This window comes from Miniopterus schreibersii (genome assembly GCF_964146895.1).
Source record: "Miniopterus schreibersii genome assembly, chromosome: 1".
Taxonomy (NCBI): Eukaryota; Metazoa; Chordata; class Mammalia; order Chiroptera; family Miniopteridae; genus Miniopterus; species Miniopterus schreibersii.
In genome coordinates, this window is record NC_138101.1 from 100,360,676 (window position 1) to 100,380,618 (window position 19,943).

A 19,943-nucleotide genomic window follows, 5' to 3' on the forward strand; every position below is an offset into this window, starting at 1 on the left:
AATTTAGACATGTATTCATGCTTTTATAAACCATTTATATTTATTCTCTTTTGAATTGTACAATTAAGCACTTTGTCCATCTTTCCATTTAAGGGCTTTATGAAAATGACATATTAGGGCTATGTGCATCTTATTTACGGTACAAGTTAAAATATCTTTCCCCAGTTTTTCATCTTCCAATACAGCTCACAGTGTTTTCTGCCTTACACAGTTCTAAGATTAAGTAGTCCTATTAGTATTTGTTTTTACTGTTAGAAGTCTTTTTCATGCCAAATTCAGCAATGTCAATCCATATTTTTACCTAGTACTTCTATGGCTTCACTTTTTATATTGAAAAAATTTTTTTAAATCATTGTGGTTTGGCTGAATGATGTCTGCACCCCTTCCAGGTGGTTAACAGCACTTTCCTGAAAACTTTGCTGATACATTCTACACAACAAATCTGCTAAACAGCATGAGAAAGTGACTTCTATGGTTCCTTGTTAACATACGTATGGCACTTAAGAACACAAATTTGTTCAAAGCTGTACAAGCTATGGAATTTTTCATGTTGCTCCTCTAGGCATTAACATACAAAGAAAGCTTGCTGAAGCTTGGGGCTCGAATAGTAGTCTCTATTAGTAATGTTCCCCAACCTTGACACGGAACATAAATACTTCTAAGAAAGGTTTTATATATAATTGTTCTTAGAAGACGTCTGGTTTGCATGCTCCATGAAATGTTAGTTTTAGGGAGTGAAGGGAGTAGTTATGATGGGATTCTTGGGCCCGTAGAAAGCCCTGCAATATACTCATCACTTGGTCGCCTGTCACTTCCAGTTTTCTGAAACATAAAATTGTACCTAGATATCTTATCCCTTGTAACATATTGCTTCTAACCCACTTCTCAGTAATTTCTGTCTTCTGAAATAGTAGTCCCTCAGTCTTTGTGTGTTAACAACATGTCTGTTGACTTCCATGAGCAATTAGTATTCTTTTCTGGTTGTTTTCTCTTTGTCTTTGGTGTTTGCCAGTTTCATTAAACTGGGTCTAATATTTCTATTCAAAGACCCTATTTGCATTTTTTGCTCACCACCCCACATGAGCATGACATAGAACTTAAATTAGACTCATGATCCTGAAGTTAATATGTTTACAAAAAATAAAGAAAACAATACTCTTGATATTATTTCAAGTACACATCTTTCTCCTGAAACTCTAAAGAGTTGAAAATATTATCATACAAAGGAAACATAAGAGTGGTTAGGTCTTATGCTTCATCAGTTACAATCCTGACAGTTGGGTTTTCTTTTTTTGTAATGAAAGTGTCTGACTTAAGCTTTCATTGCAGAGGCATCTACTTCAAAAAAGCATCCACTTCAAAGATGGCTATCTGGAAATAACACATTGCCAGACACAAGACTAAATCAAGAGCTAGGTCATCTCCCCACTGAGGATCCTTTGTTTTAGAGACCTTGGTTGATTTTAATAACTGACCACTGGACCACTTGTTTTCTCTCTTCCTGCATTTTAAACTTCTGCTCTTATATATTTAAATTTTGATGCATATGAAATTTATTTTGCTGTAATTACCTCATGAAACATTTCCAAGATAGAATTTGGTGATCAATGAAATAAGTGAGAGGCAAGAAGCAAGAATGGTGAAGGCATCAGTATTCTTCCTCTTAGGACTGATGACACTATAAAAACATGGCAACGTCCCTAAGTCTTAACTGCTGTCTTATTTACGACACAACTATCTATTTTCTGGTTGCACCACACTAGTCCTGAAATGTAAAGTTACAGATAATGTCTTCAATTCTTAGATCTTCATCTCCTACATTCATAATGCCATTTTAAATAGCCGAGGTCTGCCTAAATTCTTATCTCCAAATAAAATGAAGGTTATTAACTGGAAAATTATATTTAACTTGTTTGGCACTTATTATCCTAGTGTATCAATAGTAGCCTTTGATACAGAAAACAATGTTTCCCGCCCATGTGTTAAAGCTCTATTACATGAACAATTAGCAATACAATGATGAATTCTCCCTTACCCCATGCCCCAAATTTAACTTACCCTATCATAGAGCTCAATGATTAAGTGATAAGCAGCTTCATCACTTCCAAATTGAAAATCTACAATTCTATCCACACCAAGCTGTTTTGCACTGACTAATCTCCGACTCTTCAAATGTTTTCGGCACTAGCAAGAAACAGAAGAAAAATGCATTTATGTAGTAAAGTGAATTCCTAATCATTTGGTATTGGTTTATAAATAAGTTTTTTCTTTTCATTATCATCAGGAATTAAAAGTAGCAAATAAAACAGTATAAAATAAAAGCTTGCAAATAACCAGAGGAAAAACACTTTGGTTCAGACAACTCTGACTGCTAACTCTGTACCAGTATTTTATATTCAATTTTTAAGTAGACAATGATAGATCTATAGTGAAATTTACTTTGTTGCTTTATACCACTGCTAAATCCCTTGTTCTCGCCCTGATGACCTCACTCAAAGCCATAACCTTTTTTTTAAAGTCTCTTTCTACTCTAATCATTTAAGTATCCCAAATTTCCTTTTGTGTGCTTGTGTTCAAAATTAATAGTTTCCACTAATCTTCCATTTCAAATACAAATTCTGAACCACGAACTTACTGGTATTCTGTAAATTAGTTATCCAACTTACTCACATATGACTACCCTCCACTGCCACAAACTTAACTGATATAACCCAAGTAGAATTTTTCTGGTACTATCTCCAAACTTTTGATCAACCTAGCTCAAATCCAAATGTAGTAATGCCTATTAGTTACCAAATTCCCTTCCTTATACCCCTAGTCATAAAGTTCTTTTTCTTATTTTCAATTAAAATAAAATTAGCATGTTAAACCCGAATACAAATTACTTGGTAAATACCATTTGTTTTAGATTACTTGTACCATCCTTTAGCACAAATACAGTGTATGACATGGAACAGAAACAAGACTACTCTGTGGCCCCTACAAAAAACCTTACAATTGTATCTAATTTTTGAATTTGAAAGACCCTTCAGTCAGTCAAGACCAGTAAGAAAGAATGCTTTCTTTTCTTCATGACTCAAATTCAACACAAATTTTACAGAGAAGTTAATCTAAAACCACCTTAAAAAAAAAAAGAAATATACAAAGTCATTCTTAGAATGAATATCAACTCTTTCACAACTAAGAAATTCTTCTCCAGACTTTATAGTTCAAATTGACTAAAATTTTCATTTTATGTACTTATATATCCAGGCAGATAGATATAAGACTTTTCAAACTTCATAGAATAAACAACCCCCCCTCCTAAATTCAATAGCTCTGATTTAAGAGTAACCTATATGGATTTTGATTTAAATGATGACCTACATATAGGGCTATCTTTAAATCCCCCAGGGGAAAAATCACAATCAAGCTTTCCAGAGTCCAGCAATAATTTTTTTATTCAAGAAATGTAGAGTTAAAATGAAGATAAAAGGCATCCTAATGGGGAACAGAAGTCAGCACTACTGGTGAAAAACAGAAGACTATTTTTCATGAGTATGTATGGACATAGAGACATATGTATATCTTCTTTGTTTATTTCCCTATTAGCAGCTTGGTGAAAACAACCTTTCACCCACTGAGCTATAGTTGACATCCCCAAATGTGAGAGCCAGAACAAATACCGTGATTTACCACATACTGGACATAGTCCTGTGCATACCATACAACAGTAACAGCTCTAAGTTATTTATAAAGTGTTTAACATTGTCTGCTCCATTGGAGGGAATTTTTCTATACATTTAGATTGACATGTATACCTAACTCATAAAATTCTAAGTTTTTTTTAGTGTTTGACCTCCCATTGATACTATAGCCTTATTTGGGGATGTTTATACAATCCCAGTACCATATATCCTATTGTTCCTTACATCATCTGCAAAACTAAAATGGTAATATTTGTCCTTCATATCCACAGAATTGTTGACTTAAATAAAATGAAATATACATTACCCAGCTACTTTTAAAAGTGCTATACAAACATAAAGTGTCATTACTAGTAAAGATAATCTCCAAAAGAACTCTGGGTTACTATTAAATAAACTTTTAAGAATTTGATAATTTTATGACAGCCCTTGTGATCTGGGAAGCACTTACCTAACTTGCAATCCAAAACAGATTCTAAGTTGCTGGGGATAAGGCTCTTCTCTGTAAAGCCTCTAATGAAATAACACAATGCCAAAACAAATAAATTTCTGAAGGAAAGTGAGGAGGAGAGGAAGAAGGAAATTAATACATATGGATTCCTAGTATGTGTCAGGCATTGTGTTAGATGCTTTACATGTTACTTCAATTAATCCTCACCAATAACCACATGAGGAAGATACTATCCACATTTTACATTTAAAGAAACTAAGTTACAAAAGGTTAAATAACTTTTCCAAGTTATAAAATGAGTGGCAAAATCATTAATTCAAAGTTATGTATACCTGACTCCAACATTTTTCCTCTGTAGCACATGAACTTTCAGTATATCTGTTATGTCAATAACCAAGTGAGTAACATGTCCACAATGCAGAATCTCAGTTGTAATAGTACAAACAAAAGCAAGGAGAGAAGTAAAAAGTACAAAGATATAATTATTGTTACCATATTAATGTCACTGAGTATTCTAAAATACAGATTGATAGCTCAAAAGTAAGCTGTGGAAGATAAGACTAGGAAGCGGGGGAGACAGATTATGGAAAGTCAAGGATGCTAGGATATGGGATAGTCAGAAATTAGGGAATCATAAAACATGAGATAACTAATAAAAATGATGCTTTAGAAAAAATCAATTTTGGTCTAATACAGAATTGTTTTGATATGTGAAGTGGACTATAGTTGACCGTTATAAAAGCTTGAACTAAAATACTGACTGTGGGAACAGAAAGATTTGGTGCACAATTGGGTGTGAAGGGTAATAAGGAGTAGTCAATAAACATCTACTTTATTCACTCCAGTATCCATCAACTATTCTATATTTCATCTCTACTTTATCAGTTACAGTAAAGGAAAGCCAAACAGTTTAAAACTTCAATTGTTAGTGACCAATCTCAGGGCTTTAAAATTTACTTTCAAGTAAAGTTAAAATTTACCTTCATGGCAAAACTAGACGGCATCATATTCTTAGGCCACTCAAATTCTGTTGTGTGGATTCGTATGCCAGATTCAAGTAAAAGTGTTGCTTTAAAGTCTGGTCTGTAGAAGAAAAAAAGTTTTTTTTCTTTAGGGCATTTGCCAACGCTAACTCAGTGAAACAGACTAAAAGTGCAAGTAAAAAACACACACAACAATCTCATTTAATTACAAAAGATAAAACAAGCCTTACTTTTGAAGACGAATAAGGTATGTCTTATTATCCACATCATAAACGTTGTTCACTCTCATTCCTAGCAAGCTGCAAAGAGAAAGGAAACACGTTACAAATTGTGTATCATCTGAAACATAAAACTTCACGCAATTTAAAGCTGCAGGCCGAAGCAGAGCCCACGAAAGAGGGGAACTTCGGGTATCTTCGACTCTACAGGTATATGGGATATTTAGAAATTAGGGAATCCTAAAACGTGAGGAAACTAATGAAAATGATGCTTTAGAAAAAAATTAAAGTCAACTAAGGAGCAAAGTCTGAAGGCCATCAGGCTTTCAATTCAAAACTTAAGTGTAACTAAGAACAAAAGTGGTCCATCAGCCCTGGGAACACCATGCTACGCCTTGCGACTTTGAAATGACCCCCATGTGTTTTAGGAAAGGCAGTCTAGTCCACTTAACTTACTGCAAGAGAAACAAAAAAAGTAAACAAGGCCCTGGGAAATATGACAAAGCTCACACAGCTGAGTAATAAAAAACCAGACTAGAATCCAGATCTGTCACCTCCAGCTAAAAGAGGCGAGGAGTTTGGGGCGAGGAGTGTCAGAGAAACCAGGCCTCCAGTCTGGAAACCTCTGAAGCAAATGACTACTCCGGCGTCTTGGCGTCCACCTAGTGTCTCGTTTTTACTAAACGTTAGCTGCCAAACCCTGGCGACTCAGGCCGTCAAAGCGAGAGCCCCGCCACAGCCGGACTCCGGACCGGCCACCGAGCAATCCGCGAGAGCAGAGGGTGGGGCACGAGGGCGCAAGGATCCCTCAGGTACCCTGCGCGCCCCGAAGGAGGTCAAGCGCTCGCCCACCACGGCCTAGTCAGGTCCACAGCGGGGAGTAAGGGGCAGCACGGGGCTGGCCTCGTTTTAAACCGTGGGGCCCCGGCTTCTATCTCCTGCACTCCCGCTTTAGCCCCGTCACCTGTCGTACACTACCTGGCATTCAGCTCCGCGAGCACCGCACGCAGGTCAATGGTGCTAAAGCGGGTCTTCATGACGACGCGAGGTCTGAGGGTCGCTCCCACAAGTCACCCCACTGCCTGCCGGACTCGACGCCCGTACTCTTCTACGCAGGCGCACCTGGCGGAGATCTACGGCCGCGCAGAAGACCCAAACTTCCTTAGAGCGAATGTGTTTCCGTCGCTTTCGGAAAGAATTTGTTTATCAAGTCGCCTTCAACTCCCTTTTCATTGTACCAGGACAATTTGAAATAGATACAAACTGCTCTATTGAAACAACATTCCTTCCTGGAAAGCTTACGGATGAATCTGGTTACCCTGTCCCCTTGTCTTTCGGGACTCGAGCCAGCCTCCATAGTGACCCCTGCTGGTCGTAACAGTTTATGAGGGACGAGCCCTGATTTCCCCAAAGGGACCGTAGGGCTCGGCGTACAAGAGCAGTGGCTGCTTTACATTCGGTTACTTGAACGTGTAGAAATGTAAGAAGCGGAACTGTTTCATTGGCCCTGTAATTATCCTCAACAATCAAGGCGAGCCAGCCCTCAAGAGGGAGTTTCCATTGTGATAGACCTTGCTCTCAGCGATGGAGCAACTATGGTTTCATGGGGAGTTCCCTAGGGTCAGTTGACAGAGGAAGAGAAGACTCCGGACTAATGTGTAGGTAGTTCTGTATGATATCTGGGCACCACCTGAAAATGGACAGCTGCAGACTACTGCCCCTTTCTGGGACATTCCTGAAAGACTGTGGTGAAGAGAAATCATCCCAGTGGGCAGAATTCTGAGCAGTGCACCTGGTTGTTCATTTTCCTTGGAAGGAAAAATGTGATTATGTACCAATTCATGGGCTGTGGCTGGATGGCTAGGGACTTTAAAGGAACATGATTTGAGAATTGGTGATGACGAAGTCTGGTGGGGAGGTATATGGATAGACCTCTCTGAATGGGTAAAAAACAACAAGTGAATATATTTGTGTTCCATGTGAATATTCACCAAAGGGTAACCTCAATAGAGGAGGATTTTAATAATCAAGTTGATAGGATGGCAAACCTGTTCTGTGGATACCAGTCGGCCTCCTTCCTCAGCCACCTGGGTCATCATCCAACGGGCTCATGAACAAAGTGGTCGTAGTGGCTAAGAGGGATATTATGCATGGCTTCAGCAACGTCGACTCCCATTCACTAAGGCAGACCTGGCTGTAGCCCATGCTGAATGTCCAATCTGCCAACAGCAGAGACCAACACTGAGTCTTGAATATGACACATTCACCCAGAGTGATCAGCCAGCTACCTGGCGGCAGGTTGATTACATTGGATCACTTCCATCATGGAAGAGGCAGGGTTTTGTTCTTACTGCAACAGACATTTACTCTGGAAGCAGATTTGCTTTCCCTGCTGAAACTGAGACAGTCCAGTAAGCCAGGACAAGGGAATAGGGAAACTGAGATGGATTGTTAAACAGCAATTTGCAGCCACATAGCAAATCCTATCTTCCTTAAACCAAGGACATTTGAAAGTAAATGGTTTGTGTTAGATGGGCCAGATATAGAAACTCACCGGGGCAGGAAGCTCCGGATGCCTAGCAAGGGTGGAAACTGGGAAAACAAGAACTTTGTCCCCAGCCTAACCTATCCTCCCCTAGAATATCTCTGGTCATGCAGTGCTCCTCCCTAAGGATAACATCTATGCCTCGGTTGTATTTTAGCTCCAGGCCCAGATAAGCAGCGAAACCAGACAATAGTAATCTGGACTCACGTTGTGAAATTTTTCCTGCATGAAATCTAGAACCCACACACTACCAGCTGGCTGTAGGCAGACCTTCCAAGGGCCAGGTTCCCTTTCCAGTAATAAAACTATCATGCATAGACTTACAGACTGCCTTTTCATCATCATGATATTCTGCACAGCATAGCTTCTGATCAAGACTCACTTCATAGCAAATTAAATGCAGCAATGGGCTTAGGATCATGGAATTCAGTGGCTTTGCCATTTCTCTCACCATCCTGAAACAGCTAGCTTTATAGAATGTTAAAATGGTCTTTCAAAGATTCAGTTACAACACCAGCTAGGTGGCAGTACTTTGCAGGGCTGAAGCAAAGGTCTCCAGGAGGTTCTATGTGCTCTGAATCAGCATCCACTATATGGTGCTTTTTCTCCCATAACCAATATTAATGAGTCCAGAAATCAAGGGATGGAAATGAGAATGGAACCACTTACTATTACCCTTAGTGACTCACTAGCAAAAATTTTGTTTCCTGTGCCCCGGCCTTACAATCTGCTGGGCTAGAAGTCTTAGTTCTAAAGGGAGGAATGCGTCCACTCGGGGACATGATTCAGTTGAACTGGAAGTTTAGACTCCTGCCTAGTCACATTGGGCTCCTCATGGCTATGAATTAACTGCAAAGAAGGGAGTTACTGTGCTGGCTGCGTTGACTTGTTCTGATTACTAAGGAGAAATTTGACTGCTACTACACAGTGGAGGTAAGGAAGACCATGTCTGGAATATAGTAAATCTCTTAGGGCATTTCTTAGCATTACTATGCCCTGAGATTAAAGTCAATTAAAAACTACAGCTCCATCCAGACAGGAATACTAATGGCTCAGACCCTTCAGGAATGAAGGTTTGGATAACTCCATCAGTTAAAGAAACTTGAGTAGCTGAAGTGCTTCCTAAAGACAAAGGGGATACAGAATGGGTAGTGGAGGAAGGTGGTTATAAATACCAGCTATGACCACATGACCAGCTACAAAAACAAGACTATAATTGTCATGAATATTTATTCTTTATTTTTCTCTGAATATGCTTATGTGTATATTTGTGTGTATATTTTGATATGAGTATATCAAGCAAATATCTTTGTTTTCCCCCTTCTTTTATCCTCTTATGTAACATAAGATGTAACAACTTTCTATCATAGTATTTAAGTTCTGTTCATTTTACATCATGGTATTTAAGTTATGGAATATTAAGTGCAAACATCACCCAAGAACTTTGCATCCTCTTCTGGGGAAAGGGTTAATGCATTTTTGGTTGTACACAGGATAGTTGTATCATGTTCCTTGTTTGGAAATTAAATGTAGTTTAAGAAGATGCAGATGGGTGTCTAGTTGAGATGGAGTGGACTTATCATGGTTAATTTTATTTGTCAACTTGTTCCTATTATGATCAAACATTATTTTTACTGTTTGTTGTAGTTGTTGTTTATTTGTATATTGAACTAACACTTTAATTTGTTTTCTAAACTAGTATTTTCCATTTTTTATTGCAGTAAAATACACATTATAGAAAATGTACCATCTTAATTATTTTTAAGTGTACTGTGCATAATGTTGTACAATCACTACCTCCATAGCTCTTTTTATCTCGAAAACCTGAAACTCTATACCCATTAAACAATAACTCCAATTTCCCCTCCTCCAGCTCCTGGCAACCTCTAATCTACTGTCTGTCTCTATGACTTTGACTATTCTAAGTACCTCATATAAGTAGAATCATACAGTATTTGTCTTTTTGTGATGGATTTATTTCACTTAGCGCAATGTCCTCAAGGCTCATCCATGTTGTAGCATATGTCAGAATTTTCTTCCTTTTTAACGCTGAAATAATTTCATTGTATGTGTATGCCACATTTTGTTTATCCATTCATCCACCAATGGATACTTGAGTGACTTCCACATTTTAGCTATTGTGAATAATGCTGCTATGAACGTGGGTGTGCAAATATCTCTTCAATATCCTGTTTTAAAATTTTTAAGGCCTATTCCCAGAAGAGGAATTGTTGGATCATATGGCAATTTTATTTTTTAATATTTTGAGGAACCACCATACTGTTTTCTATGTGGTGGAACCAGCAGTGCATGTGTTCCAATTTCTCTACATTCTCACCATCACTTCTTTTAAATGGGTGTGAAGTGATATCTTATTTAGTTTTGATTTCTATTTCCCTAATGATCAGTGAAGCTGAGCATTTCTTCATGTGTTGATTGGACATTTGAGTATCTTCTTAGAGGAATGTCTCGTCAAGATCTTTGAAGCAGAAATTTCTAATTTTCCCCTTATATGCAGTTGCTGTGAATGTCCTAGTCTTTAATTTCTGCCTCCCAAAAGGGGAAAAGAAAAAAAATTAAGAGAGGAAAAAAGGGCTGCCAGCCCTTTTAAATCCCCTGTAAGTTACTTCAGCTGGAAGGGAGAGGGGTTTCCAACAATGGTTGGAGGTGCAACAATAATGGCCACCTGCCTCTTTGCACCTCTGTGACGAGAAGCAGCAATTTGGAAAAAAGGGTCCATTTTTGCCTAGTCTGGCTCCTGAAAGCTGTGTGGAAGCTGCTCCAGAAACAGGTACACATCTGGCTGCCACATAGCTAGGAGGTGGGGATGGGTAGCAGCTACTGTGCTAAGAGCTGAAATTTAGGAAAACTAACCACAATTAATTATCTAATCCTTTCCTAAGATGTTGCAAGCCTACAAGACTCAAGAATTCTGAAACAGGTATAGCAAACAGATCCTGCCAGTATAATTGCTGTCTAGGTAGGAAGACAGATTCCTGGTGCTTTCTACCCTACCATCTTCCCAAGATCCTCTCCTTCTGAACTCATTTTAAGTCTATTGTGTGTGGCCACTGAAGCCTCTGTTCGATTAGATTAGAGCCCACTAATGGCTTGACAGAAGTTTCCTCAGATGCTGGAACTAACCAACCATCCAACTAACCAACTGTCAACCGATGGTTATTGGTGCCAATTCAACACCAACAGGAACCCCCAATTTTGGGCACAGTGAAAAAGGAAACTTTATTTACTGCAAAATAGCTCAACTGTGATACTGCATGGCTGTGAAAACACCACAGCTGTGAGGCAGCTCTGGGGCCAGACCCCTCTCTGGCTAGACAGCTCTGCTCCATGCTGGTCTGCTTTGCATTGCACCAGTTGGCTCTGCTCTGCTCTGGCAAAACTTCTTTGGTGTTTCAGCTCATGCAGGGAGACACATTTTTCAGTCTTTTGTGGAAAGGGAAAGTGCATTCCCAGAGCCAGGGGGGAGCTGGCTTATATCAAGGACCAAATTCCTGCCCTTGGTCCTTGATGGTCTGTCCTCATGCAAATGAGGACTCCAAATCCTCCAAGTTTGATCGGTCCAAAAGGACTGTCCTTAAGGGTTAGAATAGAGCCGCTCTGGTTGATCAGAGCTGAACAGTTCTGGTTGGATGGGGAAAGCCTCAGTCCCATTGGTTGGGGATGGGTAGCAGCTACGGTGCTAAGAGCTGAAATTTGGAAAACTAACCACAATTTACCATCTAATCCTTTCCCAGGATTACAGAAACTCACTCATAAAGGGCTGGCTCAGATGGCAGAAACACAGAGCAGGCAGGCAGTTCAGTGCAGGTTTCTCCATGAAATGCAATTTGTGTGAGAGGGCTCTGTGTAGAAAGGTTTCTTTTTAAAATTTTAGCCCAGTTAGCCATGAGGAGCCCTTCTTAGCAGGTGTCATCTTTCCCAGGGTTCACAGAACCAACCAACCAAACAAACAAAAGAACTCTCCCTCTGTTTGCAGACTGGGTTATGTTGGGTCACTTCTTTAACATTAGTGTGGCAGTTTATGACTCTGCTCTAGCCTTCACTTTCTTCTTGCTCAAACCCTTAAGCTCAGCCAAATGTGAGATTTTAGGGTCTTCTGTAGTCTTTTCTGAGACTGTGTTCTGCCCTAATTGTGCGTGAGCTTCTAGATTCCCTGCAATATGCCAGAGCTTTTCATAATCTTTACTCCCCCAAGTAACTCCTTTCCCAGCTTCTTTTCTTTCCAGCTTTTTTGGTCTATTTATTGCCTTGACTATTATCTGTTGTCCCAGGTGGCAGCAGCTAACACATTTGCCTTTACTAGCTTTCAAGAAATGCTGCTCATGAATCCTCCCCATGCCCTAAAAAGCCCCTATGTAATAAAAACAAAGGCAGTTTTGGTCTGACTTCTTAGGGAGCTACCACACAGGTCAAAACACACAACTACAGTTCTTTTAGAAGTATGTCTGTACTGCTCCTTCTGTCAGCTTATTGCACCTGGAATGTGAACTGCTGTCTTCAGGGCCACTGTGGAAATGAAGAGTGGGGAATAGTCACAGGGAAGATTAAAATGCCATAGAGCTCTGGTACTTACAGTTTTTCCCGTTCATTAAACATTTCCCTGATTGTTGTAAGTTTTTTATTAGATTCTAGACTTTTGAAAAAGTTGATTCTGACAGATTTGGTCTGCTTATTCCTGAGAGGTTCAGAGCCTAGGCGTGCTCTACTCTACCATAGTCCAGTATGCCAGGTGTTTACAAGGCTCGTTTATTCACGCATTTATGTATTGAACAGCATACACTGACCCCATGCATTGCTTTGCATTGGGTATTTTAGTGTCTTATAAGCACAGCATTAAGCAAATAATGCTATTTGACCTTATCAATAGAAGTTTGGGATCTAGAATGAGAGATGAGATATTACAGTCCTATGCTTAGATGAAAAACCAGAGGTAGAATATTATGTTCTGTACTGGGGACCATACTTTCCAAGAAAGATGTATAAACCTGACATACAGAAAGGTAAGATGAGATTGAAACCAAGCAATGTGAGAAATGTTTGAGGTGCTGGTGGGTGGAAATGATGTTAAATGTTATTTGCGACCCCAAGGGTTAAAGCTAGTACTAATGAGGAGATTTCAGGAAAATGAATCAAATACCAACACAAAGAAAACTTCCTAGCAGTCAAGGTTGTTCAAAGAAGGAATAGCTATTTAGGGATGCGTACACAGGTGGCAAGACCAGAAGAAATAACAAGATAATGTCACAAAGTCAAAATAGCGGTTATGTCTAAGAGGGAGGGTTATTTTGGCATGGGCTTCCAGGATGCTAGTGAGTTCTCTTTCTAGATACCAGTTGTTCACTTGATAAATTCTTTAAACTTTTACATTTATGTCTTTCATATGTTTGACATATCTCACAAAAGTAAAACAAAGCATTAAAGTACATATGTGCTGGGGGATTAGACTAGCCTATGACAGCTTTTACTAATAAAGTACAGCAGACAAAAGTGATCCTGTGCTATTTCTTGGTCTAGCTTTTAAGAGGACTAGTAGCTTCCAACATGGTCTCTTGGAGCCTGAGTCTCTGTGTAAGAAGTCTCACAACTTGCCAGAGAGAGGACTTGAGTCTATGTGGAGAGGTAGATGGGCTTGACTGAGTGCAGTTTTACAGTCCAGTCTGAGGTATGTGAATTAAGTCATGTTGGACCCTCCAGGTTAGACTAGCAACCAACTGAATATCATCAATATTACCTGGAGCAGAACTGTCGAACAGAGCTTTGCCCAAATTTCTGACTGTCTAAATAATACGATATAATAACATAGTTGTTATTTCACACCACTAAGTTTTTGAGTAGTTTGGTATACACTGTCTTAGTACCTTCAGGCTGCTGTAATAAAAATACCATAGACTGAGATGTCCAAGGTCAAGGTGCCTACAGATTTGGTGTCTGGTGGAGGCCTGCTTTCTGGTTCATATAAAGCTGCCTTCTCAGTATGTCCCCACACGATGGAGGGGGCAAGGGAGTTCCAGTCTGGAGTGTCTAATTCCATTCATAAGGACTTCACTTTCAGGGCCTAATCATTTTCCAAAGGTCCCACTTCTAAATACCACCACATTGGCGATTAGGTTTTAACAAATACATTTTGGGGAACACAAACATTCAGTCTATAGTGTATACAATAGATAACACAAATAATAGGTAAATTTAAGCAAACATTAAAAAAAGAGCAAGGGTTTTAATATTAACATTAAACAAAGTAGAATTAAAGGCAGAAAGCATTGTTTTTGAGAGTCAGAATGTTATTTTTAAATCAGCGATGTGTGTATTCTAAAGATAAAAGAGTTGTAAATGTTAATGTGAAAATGTTTATACACTCTTGAGATGGATGAGACCCTTCAAAGAAAAACACCAAAAGCAAAAACTATAAAAGATAAGACTAATAGATTTGAATGCATAAAACTTTAAAGTCTCTGCATGTCAAAAATATTCCACCATTAACATGATTAAAGGTTTAAAAAAAGATACAGTCAACTTCATGATATACTGAACTTCTTTCATGAATGTTGTAGAAAATTGTAAAGTATAACCAAGTATTGGGTGTATGGTTGAAATAAGTATTCTTTAATGATATTGATATTGAAGTGCATTTGTAACAATGGCCTTCTGAAAACCATGTTTTAACCAAGGAGAGAGTTTTTGTTATTGGACATTTCAAGCATTCAGGCAGGAAAAATAATTAAATATATTTAGCAAGACATCATAAGAACCCTAAATCACACTTTACATGGCTCATTTAAAAATAATTGTTGCTTCCTCTCCCACAGCATACTGGAAGGTCTAAAAAGGGAATGACTTGTCTATATTATTTCTGCTTATCTACTATCAACATGGGATCTGGTAAATATTGGGCATTTAAACATTTTTAAAATGTATAGCTAAGTGGATGGATGGATGGATGGATGACTAGATGAATGGATAGATAAATGGTTGGGTAAATTGTTAAAATATTATGGCTTTAAGAAAGATACACACACACACACACACACACACACACACACACACTCACCCTAAAGGGAAAAGTATTGACCCTGAAAACTTGTTCAATATGAAAAGTTTTTTAAAAAGGTACAAGCATGTTAAAGAAGACAGCTTCTGACTTCATAGAGTTTTTTCAGGTATAGACTACCCTTGACACTTCTCATGTATTTTCTACTCCTACTGTAACAAATTACTACAAATTAAGTGGCTTAAGCAAAACAGACTTATTGTCTTACAGTTCTAATGCCCAGGAAGTTCCAAATGGGTTAGCAGGACTGCATTCTTATTGGAGGCTCTTGGAGAGAATATGTTTCCTTGCCTTTTCCAGCTTCCAGAAGCTGTCCACATTCCTTGGTTGGTGACTCTGCATGACTCCATTCTGTTTCCAGGACACATCTCCTCCTCTGACTTTGACTCTCTTACCTCCCTCTTATAAGGATCATTATAATCATATTGTGTCCACTGGGATAATCCAGGATAAATCTCCTCATTTCAAGATCCTTAATTTACTAACATCTGTAAACCCCTTTTACTGTGTAAAGTATGGTATCATAGATTCCAGACATTAGGAAGTGCACATCTTTGGGGGACAGAGGCATTATTTTGTCTAGCATACTTCTCAGGTACACAAAACTGTGTTTTCCCAAAGGTGGTGGAAAAGACTGAAGATGGGTTGAGATCCCAGGGCTAACAGAGGCAGCTTTTCACAGTCCTTACCTCCATAGCTAAGTCATTCTGGGCCAAATTCAGGGATTTGTTTAGTAAAAAACATATGAGGCATGCCAAAAGTATTTTGCCTCCTAATTTTCGGTGGGATAGGGTAAAGAGTAAAAAAAGTAAAAACATCTCCACATATATCCACTTAGGGAAATATACATAATTAGAGAGTGACTTTTAAATTCTTGGAAAGCTGTCCTGAGAATTGGAATAAGACTTGTTCCATATAGTTGTAGAGGGAAGACCCAGAAGCAACCACAGGGAAGATATCTGTTCAGTTCAAGAAGGGCCTTTAAAAAATAGTTATGTTTGTTCAAATGGAATGAGTCACCTCAGAAAAGTGGAATACAATTAGCTTTATGAAAAGCTTACTACATTTTCCCCCTTTCTCTTCATTTTACAAGTCTAAGCATAGACTCTGTGCTTAGAGTCTTTAACTTCCCAATAGACTATCAGATTAATGTCAAGAGTGATGTGAACGTGTGGTCAATTTTCACTGCCCCGAAAGTGCTTGAATTTAAAAGGAAACCTTCTAAGATAGTTCTTTCATAAAAATGGAATTACCATCACAGACCACCAAGAACTGACAATGTGAAAAAATGCTCTTCTTTTATACATGTATTTGCCTGTTTCTTTTAAAAACGAGATAGGGACACAGTACTTGCTGAATATGGCTCAGAGGAAGGCAATGAGGCTCGCCAACGCTGGGCTCAAAACCAGCCCCACCCGGTTCTCCAAGCTCCGCGCTTCAATTTCATCTTTTACATTAGCTGTTGGCAAGCAGAGACGCATTCTACCGCGCTAGCCCCTTACTTCTGCTATCACAAAGGTCGTCTGGGCTCCCCTGAAGTTGTTTTATCACCTCCTACAAGAGGGGAGTAAAACGGACCCCGGTCAGAAGGTCATCATCATTGTAAACGGGTAGAATTTAATGATTTGGGGGAAAAACTTGTTTAGCCAGACATATCTTGACGTCTGTAGCATTTAAAAGCAAAAACCTTGGCAGGCTAGTGGTGAAAGAAGGTGACATCCTGCGGGGGTAGGTGAAGAACGCAGGTCCGGTCAAACTGCGGAGCAGCAAGTGGGACCGCTGCGGGCAGAACGTGGGAATTTAGTCTCTCAGCAGGCCCTAAATAAGTGCCGCATCTTTTGGGGATGCTGTATGAAATATTAATTTCAATGCATTTTTGCATTGTTGTCCGCGTTTTCTCTTACTGGCTGTGCGTCCACGAGCATCCCCTGCTGGCTTCGGGAGTGATAACAGCTTTTCGCAGGGGCGCTTTGCCAACGATCCAGCAGGGGTTAGTGATGAGGTGGCTGGCAGTCCCCGAGTATCCTGTTATTCCAAGGGCTTTAATCGAAAATATGAGACAAATGAACATTGGGAGGAGAGGCAGTAATGAGGGTTAGTAAGGACTCCTTCGTAGGTATGAAGTATGTGTCTGGAAGGGGGCAAACTATTTTAGGGGGATAAGGGTGTTCCCCTAAAACAGGGAGGGGCAAAAGAGACGGGGTCTCGCTATGTTGCCCAGGCTGGAGTGCAGTGGCTATTCACAGGCGCGATCCCACTACTGATCAGCACGGGAGTTTTGACCTGCTCCGTTTCCGACCTGGGCCGGTTCACCCCTCCTTAGGCAACCTGGTGGTCCCCCGCTCCCGGGAGGTCACCATATTGATGCCGAACTTAGTGCGGACACCCGATCGGCATAGCGCACTACAGCCCAGAACTCCTGGGCTCAAGCGATCCTCCAGCCTCAGCCTCCCGAGTAGCTGGGACTACAGGCGCGCGCCACCGCGCCCGGCGCTGGGCGGAGGCGCCGCGCCGCCTTAGAGCCTCCGCTGCGGTGACGCCATCGGGGGCGGAGCGAGCCCTGGGTGTCGCCGGAATAAGCCCGCCCACCGGAGACGGCCCGGAGGCTGCGTAGGCGTCACGTCATCGGTTGCGAGGGTGGAACGCAGCTTCCACTGTTTCCTCCCTATTTTCTGGTATTTTGCTCTGAGCGCTGTGTTTCTGTGGAAGAGAAATGGGTCAGTGTGCGCTTAGTGCGTGTAGCAGGTGTCCCCGCGCTTACCCAGAGCAAAAGGAAGCGCAATTACCTAGTCTCCCAGCAGGCCCTAAATAAGTGCCCCATCTTTGGGGGATGGATGCTGTATGAAAGATTAAGGTCCATGGTAGCGAGCAGGGTAAATAGCCAGCTCAGATAGTGAGTAAAAATAATTGAATTTATTTAAGAAAAGCGTTTGGGGGGTGGGGATATCCAAAGGGAAGGGCTACACACACCAGTCAAAGGGTATTGGGTCTATGGTGGCAGCAAAAAATACTTGGGAGGGTGAAACAAGGAGTATAGAAGCAGCAGGAGAACCTAGGCTGGGCTGCTTTGGTTCACTGAGAAGTCAGAGAGATTAGCAGGCCTTGGAGACAAGCTCTGGGGGCAAGCAGGGAGTAACTGCTGCTGTGGCTCTCCCCAGGTTGGAAGTCTCCTGGGGTCCCCTCTGAGTGATGAAGGGCAATGGAGATGGCCTTGGCATGCCCCCTGGTGGGGAGTGCATACTGGGTCCTTTGTTCTGAGCTATTTATCTCTTTTTTATAGGTGGAAATCTTAGGGGAGGTCTCAGAGGAGGGTCTTAATAGAATATTCATCAGAATCTTCATCTTAATAGAATATTTCTGGTATGCTCTTTCAGGTTCGTGGTTTCCGCTGATTGGTCAGTGCCAGGGCTGGGATCCTTAGTCTGTGTAGTTGGTCCTGAAGCAGCGTGGCACCACTTGTCTGCTTTTGCTGCTTTTTTGGGCCTGGAGCTGAAATTCAACTGAGGCCTAGATGTTAGCTTTAGGAAGGAGACACCAGGGGGTCTAGACCACATGACCAGTGAGTAATATGCTAGGGGAGGACCAACTACCCTGGGGACAAGGTTCTTTTCCCAGTTTTGCCCCTTGATAGGCACCTGGGGCTTCCTGTCCTGGTGAGTTTCTGTACCTGGCCCATTGAACACTTTATTTACGAGGGAACCGTCTGTCCTAAATCCCTCATTGTGCCCAGCAAGCATTTACGAGGTGTCTTCACTGTATGAAGGAATATAACCCATGGTAGAGGAAGTTGGGGGTCCACAAACATACTTGCAGGCCAGCTCAGTGTTCACTACTGGAAAGAAGGGAGCCATCTCCTTTTGCCACCCTCACATGTTTGCTGTTAGTTATTGTTGGAGAAAAATCTAGTGTTGGGTAGACTGGTGCAAGAATTAGGATTTGGCAGCCTGAAGTTGTTTTTGTTACAAGCTTAGGTTAGGAAGGGGTAGAAGGGAAGAAGGAAAACAGAATTTCCAACCAAAGTAGGTCTGCAACCAGCAGACCCCCTTTTTTGGGGGGTCTTTTAACAGCAATCTTTCTTGCCCCACCTTGCTCTTAGAAACTAATTTAAACTTTCCCCTCCACCTCCACCTTTGCAGCAGATTTTTGCTCTCTTCATATATAAATTAAAGTAAAAAAATTCTTTCAACTCCTTGTTACTCTTCCTTCTCTAAATTTATCTTTACATCTCCAAGGAAGAGAAGCTCTCTGTTGTCCATTCCTATTGCAAACCAACTAGATCAAAATTTTTCCATCAATCATTTCCACACCCATCCAACCTCTCTCTTTGTAATTTCCTCCTAAACTTCTGATCTCTTGCTACACTTTGTGAGTGATCTCATCAATTATGAAGGCTCTCAAATCTATAGCTCTAATCTGATGCCTTTTCTGGAGCTCAAGGTCCACATTTTTTGGTACTTACTGAATGTAACTTGAAATTATTCAAAACTTCAAATTCAGCAGGTTCAAGCAAAACTGATCATCTTCTGAACACTTCCTCCAAGTTTGCCCAACTTCCTGTATTTTCTCTCTCTACCTATACATTTAGTTGGTTACTTCAGAACTCTTTGAGTCATTCTTGACTACTGTTTCATTCATCTAAGCTAAATATTTATTTCTTGCTTATCCAATGCCAGGCAGTGTGCTAGGTGGTAAAGATATGGTGATGAAGAAGAGACATGTGGGGGAGAAAAACAAAAACATAGAGAAAAATGTTTAATTATAATCTGTGATAAGTGTCATGAATGAAACAGAGTGCAAAAAACAATGGTGGCAAGAGGGGGAGGAGATCACCTTTATATAAGGAGTCCTTGAGGAGGTGTCATTTTAACTGGGTTCTCAAGAACAAGACATCTGTTAGGATACTTTGACTACAAGCAATCTGTCTGTAGATTGAAGCAAACAAACTCATTTTAAAAAGGAACTAAGCTAAAAGCAGGTCATGGAGGCAGGCA

At 40.4% G+C, this 19,943-nt stretch overlaps 1 protein-coding gene across 1 annotated transcript in view; it reads right to left on the reverse strand.

Annotated features, from left to right (window-relative positions):
- Nucleotides 1-6,695, reverse strand: part of NEMF (nuclear export mediator factor) — a 59,213-nt gene extending 52,518 nt beyond the window's left edge. Inside the window, exons 1-4 of the mRNA XM_081128190.1 lie at nt 6,317-6,695; nt 5,351-5,419; nt 5,118-5,220; nt 2,059-2,184 (exon numbers count right to left, since the gene is read on the reverse strand). Coding sequence (XP_080984316.1) covers nt 2,059-2,184; nt 5,118-5,220; nt 5,351-5,419; nt 6,317-6,375 — 357 coding nt within the window. The 5' untranslated portion in view covers nt 6,376-6,695. The remainder of the gene's footprint in view (nt 1-2,058; nt 2,185-5,117; nt 5,221-5,350; nt 5,420-6,316) is intronic.
- Nucleotides 6,696-19,943: the final 13,248 nt, after the last annotated feature.